The sequence below is a fragment of the Lithobates pipiens genome, unplaced genomic scaffold (assembly GCF_037356315.1).
Source record: "Lithobates pipiens isolate NorthernLeopardFrog02 unplaced genomic scaffold, aLitPip1_a1.2 Scaffold_13, whole genome shotgun sequence".
Taxonomy (NCBI): Eukaryota; Metazoa; Chordata; class Amphibia; order Anura; family Ranidae; genus Lithobates; species Lithobates pipiens.
Window position 1 is genome coordinate 131,341,617 of NW_027507718.1, and position 15,333 is coordinate 131,356,949.

A 15,333-nucleotide genomic window follows, 5' to 3' on the forward strand; every position below is an offset into this window, starting at 1 on the left:
TGATAAAGAAAGTAAGATCTGCTGACGGGGTCTCTTTAAGAACAAAATGTCTATGCGTGCCTTGAGTGCCATGATCATAGGTGCACTGTGCTAATTGACGTTACTTTTTCTGATGTGGAGCTTTACTATCCCTCAACCTCACAAACCAATGCAGGTCCTTAAAGTTGCCAGTTTCACTGGTTTGTGGGATGATTGAGATGATATGATGACATGAGTGTGACAAAATAATGCACAAGGGGTTTATATGTCAAGTCAACATTACAAAACCAACACCATTACTATTTTTGTTTTTCATCCTTTAATATTAACCATCAATCCGTTTTAATTAAACATTAATGACCAAGGAATTAACAGGGAGGGAGTCAGTGCATGATTTAAAACAAAAACAAAATAAAGGCAAATGGTGGGGGGATTCCCTGGTATAAATATTTAAACCACATTATATTCATCCTGAGTACCCGCAATGATTGGTCCATTTCACATGGACGTAAACTGCAACACAGTGCCACCAGGTCTATTGAGCATATTCCATCATGTTCTATGCAGTTTAGTAAAGAAAGGAGTGATGATACAGTTGATATCCATGCAACAGAGTTTATGTTGACCTTCAAACTCCAGTGCTGAAGATAAATAAAATACTGGATCACCAGGCTTTTAGATAGTTAACCATAGCTTAGGAATGTGTTCTCAGGCCTGTTTGGGCTTCCATGCAACTCTTTGGACCAGTCTGTAAAGAACTCCAAAATTCTGGAAAAAAAACCCCAAAAAAAAAAAAACACACGATTTGATTAGTGTAACAACCATTTAACAATTTCTAAATCCTTAACTACGTATAGGGATTGTAAAGTCTCATTTTTTTCCCTATAAAAATAACAAAACATGTTAAACTTACCTGCCCTGTTGCAGTGGATTTGCACAGAGCAGCCCGCATCCTCCTCTTCTCGGGTCCCCCTCTCTTGTTCAGTGCCCCCACAACAAGCAGCCTGCAATGGGTGCACCCGACTTGAGTCACAGCTCCCTGTGTGTATTCAAACATGGAGCCCTGACCTGCCCCCCCCCCCCCCCCCCATCTCTCCTGATTGGCTAGCTGACTGCGATTAACAGCAGTGGCAGCCAATGGCACCGATGCTGTGTCTCAGCCAATCAGGAAGGAGAATTTTGGACAGCTGAGACATTCGTGGACAGAGAAGGACCTCAGGTATGTATTAGGGGGGCCGCTGCACACAGAAGACTAGTTTCTCCATACAGGAGGCATCTTGAAGCTGTCATTACAAAGGATTTTCTGGTATTACATTTCAGTTGGCGTGTCAATACTTTCTCCCTGTGTCATTCCATTTTTATTACACAACTGTGGTTTTAAACCCTTACAAACCACTTTGACCTACAGGTAAGCCTAGATTAAGGCATACCTGTAGGTCCAAGAAATATCTCCTAAACCTACACGGTTTAGGAGATATGTGCCAAAAGGCACCGCTGTCTACGGCGCATGAGCACTGATCGCGCCGCTAACGGCGATATGCCGCGAGTGGCGGCTCCCTTGCGCATGCGCGGGAGTGACCTCATCGCGGCTCCGTCGAATGACAGCGCCGGAGCAGTGAGACCCACCAAGAAGATGGAGGCTCCGTGCACATGGGGACAGCGGTGACTAGTAGTCCATTATGCTTTACCTTTGCAGGGAATCAAAGAGGAAGTAAACCCATCAGGGTTTACATCCTCTTTCATTTCTGAACTTATTTATTTCTGGGTTTCTCTGTATAGATTGCATGGGTTGTTACCCACATGCAATGACCATTTCATGTCAATAGCACCTTTAGAAATAATTTTACCTAGAAAAATGGTGACGTGTTCAATACTTATTTTAGCCGCTGTATCTCTCTGTACTGCATTCTAGGAGCTTTTAACCCCAGGTCATATAAAAATGCATATCTCTTTTGCAGAAAAGTTGAAGCGGGTCCCACCACCTGAAGTCGCCTTAGGAACAATGAAGACACCCTCCATGTAGAAGGGAGTGGAGGGAGAATGTAGGCCAGTCCTTGAATGATTTGATGTGGCAAAAAGTAATTTTTTTTTTTTTTTATATAGACATTCCCTAGATTTAATCTAGGGTTTTTCTCATGGGAAAAACATTCTGTGGTGTGCAGTACTTTCTATATTATGTGCGGCCTGTATAGTTTATCATCTAAGCAAAGCTAAGTAAAATAAAAGGGAGTAGATACAGTGTGGTTAATATTTCATCTGAAAATCCTTTGTCAAGAGATCTATTGTAAAATGACAGCTTATAACATTTACCATGTTCACCCACATTACGCAAAGCTAAAACTTACCACCATGGTAAACAGCACCTTTTCCAGTCAACCCTTGGTGATCATTTCTCAAAGAGTTGGAGCAGTTTTCCCAAGTGAATTTCATACAGCTAGCTAATATTACTTTGAGCACATTGTCAGTAAATGTTTATGCATCTACGTTCAATTTTGTCTCTCACACGTGTTCAAGATCTGTATGCAAATTTGGTGAATGTTAAGGAGAAACACGTCCCCTTAGCACGTGGCCTCATGCATTTGTAAAACAACTAAAATATGTGAATCCAAACATCTTTGGCCTCCGGAAGGTTTTACCCCGTTCACGAGTAGGGCGGGCATTTTTTGCTATACTACTTTAACTGGCAACTGCGCGATCACACAAATTAAATTTACGTCACTTTTTTCCACACAGATTTTGGTGGCATTTGATCACCACTTTTTTTTATTATATAAACAAAAAAAATTGAAAAAAGAAAACAACCTTTTCCACTTTGTTATAAAATACAGTTGTGCTCATAAGTTTACATACCCTGGCATAATTTAGGATTTCTTGATCATTTTTTAGAGAACATGAATGATAACAATAACACAACTTGGAGGACGTTTATCCCAAAAGCGTGGTCTTGCGCTGAGATCAAGTCCAATCTATAATGCTTCATAATCAAGTTGAGTAGTTTGACCATGTTGCTGCTCGACAGATTTATTCTGGTGTCGATCCAGCTCGCTCTGCCCAAGAAGCCGCTAGTGCCCGTGTGGAGTGAGCCATGGGGTAAAAGGGACATTCCTTTTTTTTTATTTTGTAAGCTTCCACAATAGCTTGTTTAATTCACCTTGTGATTGTGCCTCTCGAAGCATAGAACCCCAATTTTTTTCCTGAATATAAAATAGAGCATTGGTTATTTGAATGCTTTGACAATTCCAGATACCGCAAGACACAGACTCTCACATACAGTTGGTGGAATTCTGTTATCTTTGGATTGGTTGGGGACCCACAGAACAAAGGCAAAACAATTTCCTGATTCCTGTGGAATTTTGACACTACTTTAGGCAAAAAAAACCTGGGTCCGTACGTAGTACTGGACTGTCTTCAAAAGTTTGCAGGAAAGGCTCCTTAATGGAAAGTGCCTGCAGCTCGCTAATGCGTCTAGCTGTGGATATGGTCACTAAAAAGACAGTTTAGAGCGTGACCCATTTTAAGGACAGCTCTTCCTTTTGCGTCCATTTTATTCAACCTTGCAATACTGTTGACAGGTCTAATTTTAGCGGGTCTAATGCCAGGGGTTGCGCAAAAAACAAAAAAAACACACCACAAGGCCGAGACCTGCACTTTTAATGTGCTAATGGCCAGTCCTTGATCTGCACCGTCTTGTAAAAACTCCAAGACGGCTGGGATAACTACAGACACTTTCTTGGTATCTAACCATGACCAATATAAAAAAAAAAAAAAAAAAAAAAACTTTCCAAAATTTTCCATAAATTGTTTGGGTTACTTTCTTTCTACTAGAAAGAATTGTGTTTACCACCCTGTCCGAGAGTCCTAGACTTCAGAACGCTTTCTTCAGACACCAAGCTAACAATTTTAGAGTCTGTAATTTTGGTAATAGAACTTGGCCCTGGGACAGGAGATCCTTGCTCTCGGGCAGCATGAGAGGGGGCTCCTCTGTCAGGTGTGGAAAACCACGGCCAATACGGGACCACTAGTATCATCATGGTACTCTCTTGAACAAACTTCCTCAGGACCAGAGGAAAAAGTTTGAATGGGGGGGAGGGGGGGAGGAGTAACAAATGCGAAAAGCCCACCTCTTGGCCCATACTTCTCTTTCTAGCGAGAACCTTGGCATTTGATTTGTTGGAGAATAAATCCACCTCTGGGAGTCCCCATTTCTCTACTATTAGCTGGAAGATCTCCCTGTTTAGTGACCATTCTGACTTGCACACTTGGTTTCAGCTCAGAAGGTCCGCCAGGTGGTTGTGCACTCCTTTTAGATCGACTGCGGATATTGACTTCAGGTTTCTCTTGCCCCCCCAAAAAATGGCACTCTTTAGTCTGATTAAGGCCGGACATCTTGTTCCCCCTTGCTTGTTTAAATAAGAGAATGCTACCACACTGTCCGAGAGGACTTGTACGTGGTGACTTTTCAGCTCTCTGGCAAATGCCTTTAGCGTTTCCCAGATCACCTGTAATTTCCTCCAGCTGGCTGATCTTTGGGACTGCACTTTCTCCCAGCGCCCTTGGGCTACTCTTGACCCCCAGTTAATTGCCACCCGCAGAGCTCTTTGTAATTGGAGCACGAAGAGTGCAAAAAATAAAAAGGACATCTAATGCCGCGTACACACGATTGGAATTTTGGCCCGGAAAAAGCTCTGATGGTTTTTCAGAGAGGATTTCGCTCAAGCTGTCTTGCATATACACAAAAGTTCTCTGAACTTTTGACCGCCAAGAATGCGGTGACGTACAACACTACGACAAGCCGAGAAAATGAAGTTCAATACTTCCGAGCATCCGTCAGAATTTTGCTCCTCGGAATTTGTACAGAAGATCTGAAATTCCAATTGGAACTTTTTCCAACTGAAAAATTGAGAACATGCGCTCCACCTTTTGCTGGCCGAAATTCGGCCAGCAAAAGTCAGTTTGCTTGGTTGAAATTTGGCCAGCAAAAGTCCGATGGAGCATACACACGATTGCATTTTCCAAACAAAAGCTCTCATCAGACTTTTGCTGGTGGAATTTCCAATCGTGTGTATGGGGCATTAGTATGGGTATGACCGAGATTTCAGTCTCAGGGGGGCCAGTGCCTCTGCCAGGATTTTCGTAAAAATCCTGGGGGATGAGGACAGGCCGAATGGTAGGGCCCTGAATTTAAAATCTCAGAACTGCCTTCCCCACTGGATTGCCACCCTCAAAATTTTTTGAGATTCTGTGTGGATCGGGACATGTAAATAGGCGTCCCTCAGATTGGGGGAGGCTATAAAGCAATCTGGGGGAAGAATTGACTTCACCAAAAATATCGTATCACTCCGAAACTTCTTGTAGGTCACCCAGTTGCTTAGTGACTTCAAATTCAATATTAGGCGGAATTTGCTACTTACTACAAAAACATGAGTAGAAACCGTGGTTTACTTCTTGCTGTGGCACTGGCATAAGAACCCGCTGGTCTACCAAGTCGCCAATATGTGACAACAGGGCTGTCATCTGAGGATCCCTGGGAGCCGTCACTGACTGGGACTTGGTGGTTTTCTTAGGAGAGGAAAACAAGACACCTTTCTGTTTTCCCCTTCCCAACTGTTTTTTAGAGGTTGACCCTTTAGAGGTCTGTCCCTGTGACTGCCTTTGGGGGTGAAAAAAAAAACGTTTCCCTGAGGGTTTTCTTACTTTTAATAGGAAAAGCCTTTTTTCTTGTCTGGAGTACGGTCTAGAACTTTTTCTAGATCCTGCCCAAACAAGAAGTCTCCTTCAAGTGGGATGCCACACAGCCTAACCTTTGAGGCCGGGTCCCCCGACCAGGATTTTAACCATAAAGCCGTGCGAGAGGAATTTATAAGGGCAGTGATGTTTGCCGATAGCTTGACTGACTCAGCAGATGCGTCTGCCATATTAACCTCCGCTTTGTGCGGCATGGGAAGGGAATCAAGATTTTTCTTTCCTGAGGCCCCACTTTCCAAATGGCCTTGTAATTGGTCCAGCCAGACCGCCAAATTACGAGCCACTAATGTTGTAGCCATTGCTGGTTAGTGTTTGGCTGAAGCCATTATCAACTGTGTTTACTCTTTTTAAACCATAATGACAACAGAAACTACCCAAATGACCCCGATCAAAAGTTTATATACCCTGGTGATTAAGTTGACACAAAGGGGTTTGAATGGCTATTAACGGTAACCATCCTCACCTGTGATCTGTTTGCTTGTAATTGTGTGTGTGTGTGTGTGTGTGTGTGTGTGTGTGTGTGTGTGTGTGTGTGTGTGTGTGTGTGTGTGTGTGTGTGTGTGTGTGTGTATATATATATATATATATATATATATAAAAGGTCAATGAGTTTCTGGACTCCTGACAGACCCTTGCATCTTTCATCCAGTGCTGCACTGATGTTTCTGGATTCTGAGTCATGGGGAAAGCAAAAAAAAATAAAAATTGTCAAAGGATCTGTGGGAAAATTTAGTTGAACTGTATAAAACAGAAAAGGGATATAAAAAGATATCCAAGGGATTGAGAATGGCAATCAGCAGTGTTCAAACTCTATAAACAAGAAGTGGAAAATTAGGGTTTCTGTTGAAACCAAACCATGATCAGGTAGACCAACTAATATTTCAGCCACAACTACCAGGAAAAAATTGTTTGTGATGCAAAGAAAAAACCAAATAACTTTGGGTGAAACGTAGGACTTTCTGAAAACATGTGGTGTGGCTGTTTCAAGATGCACACTAAGGAGGCACTTTAAGAAAAATGGGCTGCATGGCCAAGTCGCCAGAGGAAAGCCAAATGCCACAAAGTATCCTGCTTACAATACGCACAGAGACAAGGCTCAAACATTCTGGCACAATGTCATGTGGAGTGATGAGACCAAAATTTAGCTTTTTGGCCACAACCAGAAACGCTACATTTGGAGCAGAGTCAACAAGGCCTATGATGAAAGGTATACTATTCCTACTGTGAAACACAGGTGGTTGATCGCTTATGTTTTGGGGATGTGTGAGCTACTAAAGGCACAGGAAATTTGGTCAAAATTGTTGGCAAGATGAATGTAGTACGTTATCAAAAAATACTGGAGGAACATTTGCATTCATCAGCCAGGAAGCTGCGCATGGGATGTACTTGGAGATTCCAACATGACAATGATCCAAAACAGAAGGCCAGGTCGACCTGTCATTAGCTACAGCAGAATAAAGTGAAGGTTCTGGAGCGGCCATCTCAGTCTACTCACCTCAAATATCACTGAGCCACTCTGGGGAGACCTCAAAATGTGCAGTTCATGCAAGGCAGCATAAGAATTTACAGGATTTGGAGGCCTTTTGCCAAGAGGAGCTTTACCATCTGAGACTATAAAGAGCCTCACCCACAAATACCACAAAAGACTTTAAGCCATCATTGATGTTTAAGGGGGTAATACAGGGGTTGACAAATTTGCTTGGAATCTAGGAGCCAGCTAAAAAAGTTAGGAGCCAGGTCCGTGACGGCGATCTGGACCTGTCCCTGGCCTGACATGGAGACGAGTGAGGGGAAGATAGCCCCCAGCCCCCCACATATGAGATCACCTCTCATTGGACACACCGCTCGAGTGCTAAATGGCCGCTGTGATTGGTCATTTAGCATGATCTGTGATTGGCTGTATCCAAGGGACACGGCCAACACAGAACTTCCCCGATGCTCGCCCATGGCGGCGTGCAGAGGGGAAGTAAACAGGAGGATGTCTAGGGACGCCCTCCCGGCAATTGGTGTCCGCGCTGTAGACATCTTTCGTCTATAGCGCGGGCACGAAGTGGTTAACAAAAGAATGTGACTATTATTTCCGACATATTCCCGCTCATTTACTGCCATTTCCCTGCTAAGGGTTCGATCAGGTCCGCCTGAAAAACTGACAGGTGAACCTGATCAGACAGCCCTTGTGAAAGGGGTCAAGCAGGGAGGATAAAATATATATATATATATATATATATATATATATATATATATATATATATATATATATATATATATATATATATATATATATATATATATATATATATATATATATATATATATATATATATATATTTATTATAATGAGAAGCCATTTACCAGCCACCACACTCACCGTTGGGCAAAAAACAGGCAGGGGAGCTTCACTCCATTAGGAATTAGCATTATTGGAATAGGGTGTAATTTCTACATCCACCACAAGATGGCGCCAGACTACCGAAAGATTTTAGAAGGCCGCAAAGCCGCGGCCTCAATTACTGGCCGGCGCAGCCCGGTGGAATTGCGCGGCGGAGTTCGGGGTCCAAATGGAGACAGGATACCCCAGCAGCGTTGCCCCAGTCGCCAGGACACGAAATCTAGGCGCAAATGCGACCTGGCGACCGGGGTTTGTCGAGCCCTGGGGTAATACATGGTATTAAGAACTGGGGTATTGAAACTTCTGATCAGGGTAATTTGGGTAGTTTGTTGTGACTACGATTTAAAAAGAATCAACACAGTTGAGTGATAATAAATGGCTTCAGCCAACCACTAACCATGAGTGAAAAGTTTTTGTGTTATTCATATTCTCAAACAAATGGCAAAGAAATCTAAATTCTGCCAGGGTATGTAAACTTATGAGCACAACTGTATATCCAATAAAGTCACATTTCTCCATAAATGAAGGCCAAAATGTATTGCATGCAGGTCTTTGGTAAAAACCAAACTGCGCTTTTGGGGACAGTAGTATAGTTCTAATCGTGATCAAGATACTGATCCGTACAGACACTATACTGGTAATGGCGGTGATCAGCAACTTACAGTGTGGCAGGCAATCTAGCTCTAACTGCCACTGGCTGGGAGGAACACTGACTGACAAGGACGTCACTAGTGACACCAATTCAGTGATACTACTGTACATTGGACTAATGGCATTGACTGGGAAAGAGTTGACATCGAGGCACAATCAAGGGATTAACTGTATGCCTAACAAGTGTAATGTGTGTTGCTTTTACTACCAGATCTATCTGCTTCTCCCTGAATTCAGAGTTGATTTTAGGAAGAAGAAACAGACAGATCGCTGTCAGTGCACAGAGTTTGTCAACAGAACTCTGTGCTGTGATTAGCCACAGCCGATCAGCAGGTTTCAGCCACAATCATTGTCCAATCACATCATGGGTTAACAGGGGGTGCGGTGCACGCATGTGCAGTACATCTACTGTGAGCTGATCAGCAAGTGGTTAAAATGGTCTTCAGGATATAAACAAAAACACAGAAGAATACATAGAATATAAAAGAAGGGTATAGAAAAGAATCACACCCTGGTCCCCATCTTTAAAATAATCACATTGTGGTGGTAATATCCTGTTATGGGGACATTTCTCTGCAGCAGGAACTGAAGCACTTGTCAGGATAGAAGGAAGAATGGAATAGGGCAAAATACCAAATGCTTAAGGAAAATCTGCTGCCCTCTGCCAGAAAGTTGTCAGTCAATGGGAAGATTTACCTTCCAACATTACGATGACCCAAAGCACACAGTAAAATTGACCACACAGTGATTGAAGGAGAAAAAGGTGAATGTCCTTGCATGACCTAGTCAGAGCCCAGACCTAAACCCCATTGAAAATCTGTGGAATGACTTGAAGACTGCAGTCCACAAATGGCCACCATCAAATTTAACTGAACTTGAGAAGTTCTGCAAAAAAAAAAAAAAAGGAAAGAGTGGCAGGTCTGACATGTTGGTGTTCTAAATTTCACTTGTAAGTTGAACTAGTAAATACAGCTGGATAAAACAAAAACAGTGTGTCTTAATTGTAGGCTGCAAACAACAAAAGGCGATTCTTTTCTGTACCCACTGTATAGACAGCATAGACGGCTATCATAGAATAAAGTTGTATCCATACCTGAACTGCAAAATACGAAAGGCCAAGGTATGCTGCAATGCACAGAGCTAAGAGAAGATCAAAAATTGCTGGCTTCACCCTAAAAAGGTAAAATGACCAGTTACTACTTTATTTTTTGGTTAAGCAATGTCTAAACATTTCAAATACCCCATATTCCAATCATACATTAAAGGATTTGATAAACATTACACGTCTTGCTTTGAACTCAACCATAAAACACCAAAAAGATTATAGGTATTAAAAATGAATGATTAAATTGATGAAAGACCCAACTAGCTCCCACAAAAAGGAATGTATTCCAAAGTTCTGACCCATATGGTTTTATTATGAACTATAGACTTCTCTATCACTGAGAAACACAAATGGCTTACCCTGCTCCCACCCTAAATAACCCTGAATGGGTGCCTTCCCCACCACACATCACCATACTTTTCCATCTACCTGCTTATTTTCCAAACCTTAAAGCTGGCCATACTTGGAACAAAATTTGGGGGCTTCAGTGGGGACCGGCAGAATTTAAATCTTTGAATTGACACTCTGGTTGAACAATAGTTGATCTAAATCAAAAATTTCTACTTGATCAGCACTGCATGCTGTAGACTGCAGAAATGATCTGTGTATTCTGACAGCAGGGAAGACTCCCTGCTGTCGGAAAACAAAAAAGACACAGCAGGGAGGATTCTCCTAGCCACCTTGAATGTGTGGCTGGGGAAATCAGGTCCATTTTTTTCCTTCAACCCACTGGCCTGCCTAAAAATATTTTCTACTTTTTCTCTGCTCTCTCTCACCCCACTTCAACGCTCACATCCCCAATTTTTCCTACTTATCCTAGCTCCCTCTGTCTGGCACACCTCCTTTCTACACTCTCTCTACTCTTGCTACCTCCTTTCTACTCTCTCTCTACAACCCCCAAGCCTTACGTAGACACCCTCCCATCTTAAGCTGCCCCAATATAAGATCAAGCCTTATTCTTTCACCCTTTAATCCCGAGTTCCTTATGTCTCCCGCCCCATCCACAGTAGCAGCTCCCTACACTTAGTGCCATGCAGTTCACCAAGAAAAAAAAAAGAAGAAATCTAACTCCAGGAACATAATGGCTTTGCTTTCATGGCATCTTAGCCATCTTACACTGCCCCAATGTTTTTGTTTAATCTCTGTCACTGGAATTTCTTTAAACCGCTAGGTTTTTACTATAAAGTATAACCAGTATCACAGTTATTTCTAGAGACTGTATACATTATACATTGTATGGTTTTCTGATGTTTTTGTTGCCTTTTCTTCTAAAATAAAAAATGCATTAAAAGAAATAAAAAGAACCCAAATGCCTTTGACAAATCTTCAATTATAAACAAGAGGCTCACCGGTATGCATTCATGGTTTGCTTCAGCTGGTCATAGAACACAAATTCAGGGTCTCTGCCAAAAAAGAATGAAAAACTTGATAAATGTGCGATCCATATTCTAGGTTACTATTTAAATATGTAGAATATACACTATCTCACAAAAGAGTACATCCCTTACATTTTTGTAAATATTTTATCATATAATTTCATGTGAAAACACTGAAGAAATGGCACTTTGCTACAATGTAAAGTAGTGAGTGTACAGTCTGTATAACAATGTAAATTTGCTGTCCCTCACACAGCCAATAATGTCTAAATCGCTGGCAACAAAAGCGAGTACACCCCTAAGTGAAAATGTCCAAATTGGGTCCACGGTCTCAATATTTTGTGTGGCCACCATTATTTTCCAGTACTGCCTTAACCCTCTTGGGCATGGAGTTCACCTGAGCTGCCACTGGAGTCCTCTTCCACTCCAATGATGACATCACTGAGCTGGTGGATGTTAGAAACCTTGCGCTCATCCGCCTTCCGTTTGAGGATGCCCCACAGATGCTCAATAGGGTTTAGGTCTGGAGACATGCTTGGCCAGTCCATCACCTTTACCCTCAGCTTCTTTAGCAAGCCAGTGGTCGGCTGAGGTGTGTTTGGGATGTTATGTTGGAACACTGCCCTACGGTCATGTCTCCGAAGGGAGGGGGATCATGCACTGCTTCAGTATGTCACAGTATATGTTGGCATTCATAGTTCCCTCAATGAACTGTAGCTCCCCGGGAAACGGCAGCACTCACGCAGCCCCAGGCCATGACACTCCCACTACCATGCTTGACTGTAGGCAAGACACACCTGTCTGTACTCCTCACCTGGTTGCCGCTACACACGCTTGACACCATCTGAACTAAATAAGTTTATCTTGGTCTCAGACCACAGGACATAGTTCCAGTAAACCATGTCCTTATTCTGCTTGTCTTCAACAGTTTGCAGACTTTCTTGTGCATCATCTGTAGAAGAGGCTTCCGTCTAGAGCGACAGCCATGCAAACTAATTTTATGCAATGTGCTGTGTATGGTCTGAGCACTGATAGGCTGACCCACCCACCCCTTCAACCTCTGCAGCAATGCACTCATACATCTATGTCCCAAAGACAACCTCTGGATATGACGTTGAGCATGTGCACTCAAATTCTTTGGTCGACCATGGTGAGCCAAAAGATCATGTTCTGAGTGGAACCTGTTCTGTTTAACCTCTGCATGGTCTTGTTCACCGTGCTGCAGCTCAGTTTTGGGATCTTGGCAATCTTCTTATAGCCTAGGCCATCTTTATGTAGAGCAACAATTCTTTTTTTCAGAGAGTTCTTTGCCACGTTAAATTTCCAGTGACCAGTATGAGAGAGTGGGAGCGATAACACCAATTTGAACACATCTGCTCCCCATTCACACCTGAGACCTTGTAACACTAATGAGTCACATGACACTGGGGAGGATAAATGGTTAATTAGGCCCAATTTGGACAATTTCACTTAGGCGTGTACTCACCTTTGTTGTCAGTGGTTTAGACATTAATGGCTGTGTGTCGAGTGATTTTGAAGGGACAGCAAATTTACACTGTTATACAAGCCGTATACTCACTAATTTACATCGTAGCAAAGTGTCATTTTTTCAGTGTTGTCACATGAAAAGATAATAAAATATTTACAAGAATGTGAGGGGTGTACTCACTTTTGTGAGATACTGTAACAGTCAGTTTAAAAGAGAAGTATGTTTTTTCCCTAATCATACTTACCTAGGTGGATGCAGCATCGGACCGATACTGCATCTATCCCCGGCCGCCTCTGCACTGAGATCCAAGCCAAACACCACCAATGGCTTGGTTTTCATGGATCCCTGCTCCTCCACACTCACTGGAGGCTTGCTGAGAGGCTGAGACAGGCATCAGCCCAGGCACCTGGCAGATCCAGACTTTGTCGTGATGAAGTGGTGCCTGGACGGATTACAGTGAAGTCAACAGAGAGCAGTCTGCAGACCAAGCACAGGCTAGACTCCTCCTTTAATAACTTCCATGAGTGATTAACCTGAGAGCTGTCTGGGGTTGGAACAATTATCTGACATGCAGACATACAAATAGGCATCTATGGTAGCATCTCCCTAAGTGCCACCGCTGTGGTTTAGTGTGTGGGCAGCACTCCGTTCTGGCTGCAGTCAGCCGGCATTAGGGGTGGTGTGGTGTGCCTTTCAACACATCACGCAGTTTTTTTTTCTGCATCAACTTTTACAAAGTAAAAGCAAATGTGTTGCACTGTGGGACAGTGACATGTGATCCGCCCTTTACACTGTGATAAAATGCAGCATGTCTGCATTTTATTGCAGCTCATTGCATAGCACCTCCAGGGTGAATTGGAGTGTGAAAAGGACACACAGAAAACAATTGTTTTCAGTTTGTCCTGGCAGTGACCTACGTTCAACCAGTGCGGTAAAAAACAGGCCACTGCACTATATGTGAACAGGGCCTTACACTCAACAAAGCTTGCCAAAGTGGGCTGAACAAAAGAAAAATAAGCAAGTTCCGCCATTCAAGCTAAACGACATTGATGGAGTAATCTGCACTGCTAGCTTCTGTATTCACACAGCCTCAGCATCTGCAACTATTCAAATGCTAGAACAGTGACTAAATTTGTTAGCTCATAATTTTCCAACCAGATCAATCATTTTTGAACCAAGTTTTATTGAGCCTCTTCCTGCTGAAATTTGAGCAGTGGGTTACTAGATTAAATTCAGATAAGGACCCCACAATTATATTTTAAATCATGACAGAATTACTATAAATGCAAAAAATGGATTCTCAAAGGCATGCAGAGATAATAGATAACCAGCTAAACTAATCCACACTTCTTACCTTTTGTCAGCCTTCACATGATAAAGTTTCACATCCTTCAAGTATCGGCTCATATAATACTCCAGAGTGCTGATTACAGTGTTCTCTTTATCTACTAGCTGTGCAGCCCGTGGCTGACTGGTCAACCACTGCATCAGTGCATCTAGCTGTTCCTTCTGAACTTGCTGCAAGGAAAACACAAGCAACTTTCTATTGACATAATTCAAAGTACACTGCTACAATATGTTTATTTTAGTACACTTGAGTACACTTGACATATTTTTCTGAATGTAAACAAGCAATTATCATTGCTCCATACATAAACTAAAGTGTGATCCACTCCAAAGTGGATCAAAACTTCTTTATTCAGAAAACCTAGATAAAATGACAAAAAACACACACAGTTCCAGGGCAGCCAGTAGATACATTTCACATGTCAGCGCTTACTCATTACTGATAAATAAGTACAGAGGTGTGAAACACGTTTGCTGGCTGCCCGGGAACTGGCTGTGTTGGTCATTTTAGTTAGATTTTCTGAATAGAGAAGTTTTGTTTTAATACACTCGAGCGCCGCTCCTTTCATCATCCATCTACACTAGTTGCGGTCTGGGCTTACACCCAGGTGGTTCCAGCATATGTGAATTTCACTACAGACTGCATGGAGCAGATGTGTACACTGTGTCTCTTTACACCCAGACCTGAGCCTGATTTACAGGCAGCTTGCAAGGTGCAAGCAAGAAACCTGTTAAGCCCTCAGAGAGGTCTTCAGCATGAAGGTACACCCCCACTTTTCCAAGCAGGGAGATCGTCACCAAACCTTCCAGGTCCTTGGGAAGTTTACCTTTCATGGGCTCAGGTACAGAGTGTGCCTCTTAAGGTTCACTGGCGAATCCCCTGGCACTTGCACTGTTCTTCAGCTGCTCCCATGTGCCACAGCACAGATTAAGACTATTCTCTGCCTCCTGGGGTCTCCTCAACCAATGGAGTCTAGCTCTGCTTACTGTGTAAGTGTGACTGGAACTTTTTCCCTGCTTGGCCACCAAACTCTTCCTGTGGGGTATGCAAGGTCATAGGCTGTACAGAGTATGCCTTTGGTGGATGGAACCACAGCATGGTAACCTCCAAGACCTTTGCCTTTAGACAGGGAGTTACATGTCACTCATCTTCTGCTGGAATCTTAGGTGTGAAGGGACATTCTTCTCAGAGGCATCTTTCTTCAATTTCTTCTAGATTTACCATAGCCCCTTACTCTGCAGTTGCTGATCT

At 42.8% G+C, this 15,333-nt stretch overlaps 1 protein-coding gene across 1 annotated transcript in view; it reads right to left on the reverse strand.

Annotated features, from left to right (window-relative positions):
- Positions 1-279: 279 nt before the first annotated feature.
- Positions 280-15,333, reverse strand: part of NCLN (nicalin) — a 54,399-nt gene continuing 39,345 nt past the window's right edge. The window contains exons 12-15 of the mRNA XM_077475582.1: positions 14,089-14,252; positions 11,219-11,272; positions 9,858-9,936; positions 280-747 (exon numbers count right to left, since the gene is read on the reverse strand). Coding sequence (XP_077331708.1) covers positions 688-747; positions 9,858-9,936; positions 11,219-11,272; positions 14,089-14,252 — 357 coding nt within the window. The 3' untranslated portion in view covers positions 280-687. The remainder of the gene's footprint in view (positions 748-9,857; positions 9,937-11,218; positions 11,273-14,088; positions 14,253-15,333) is intronic.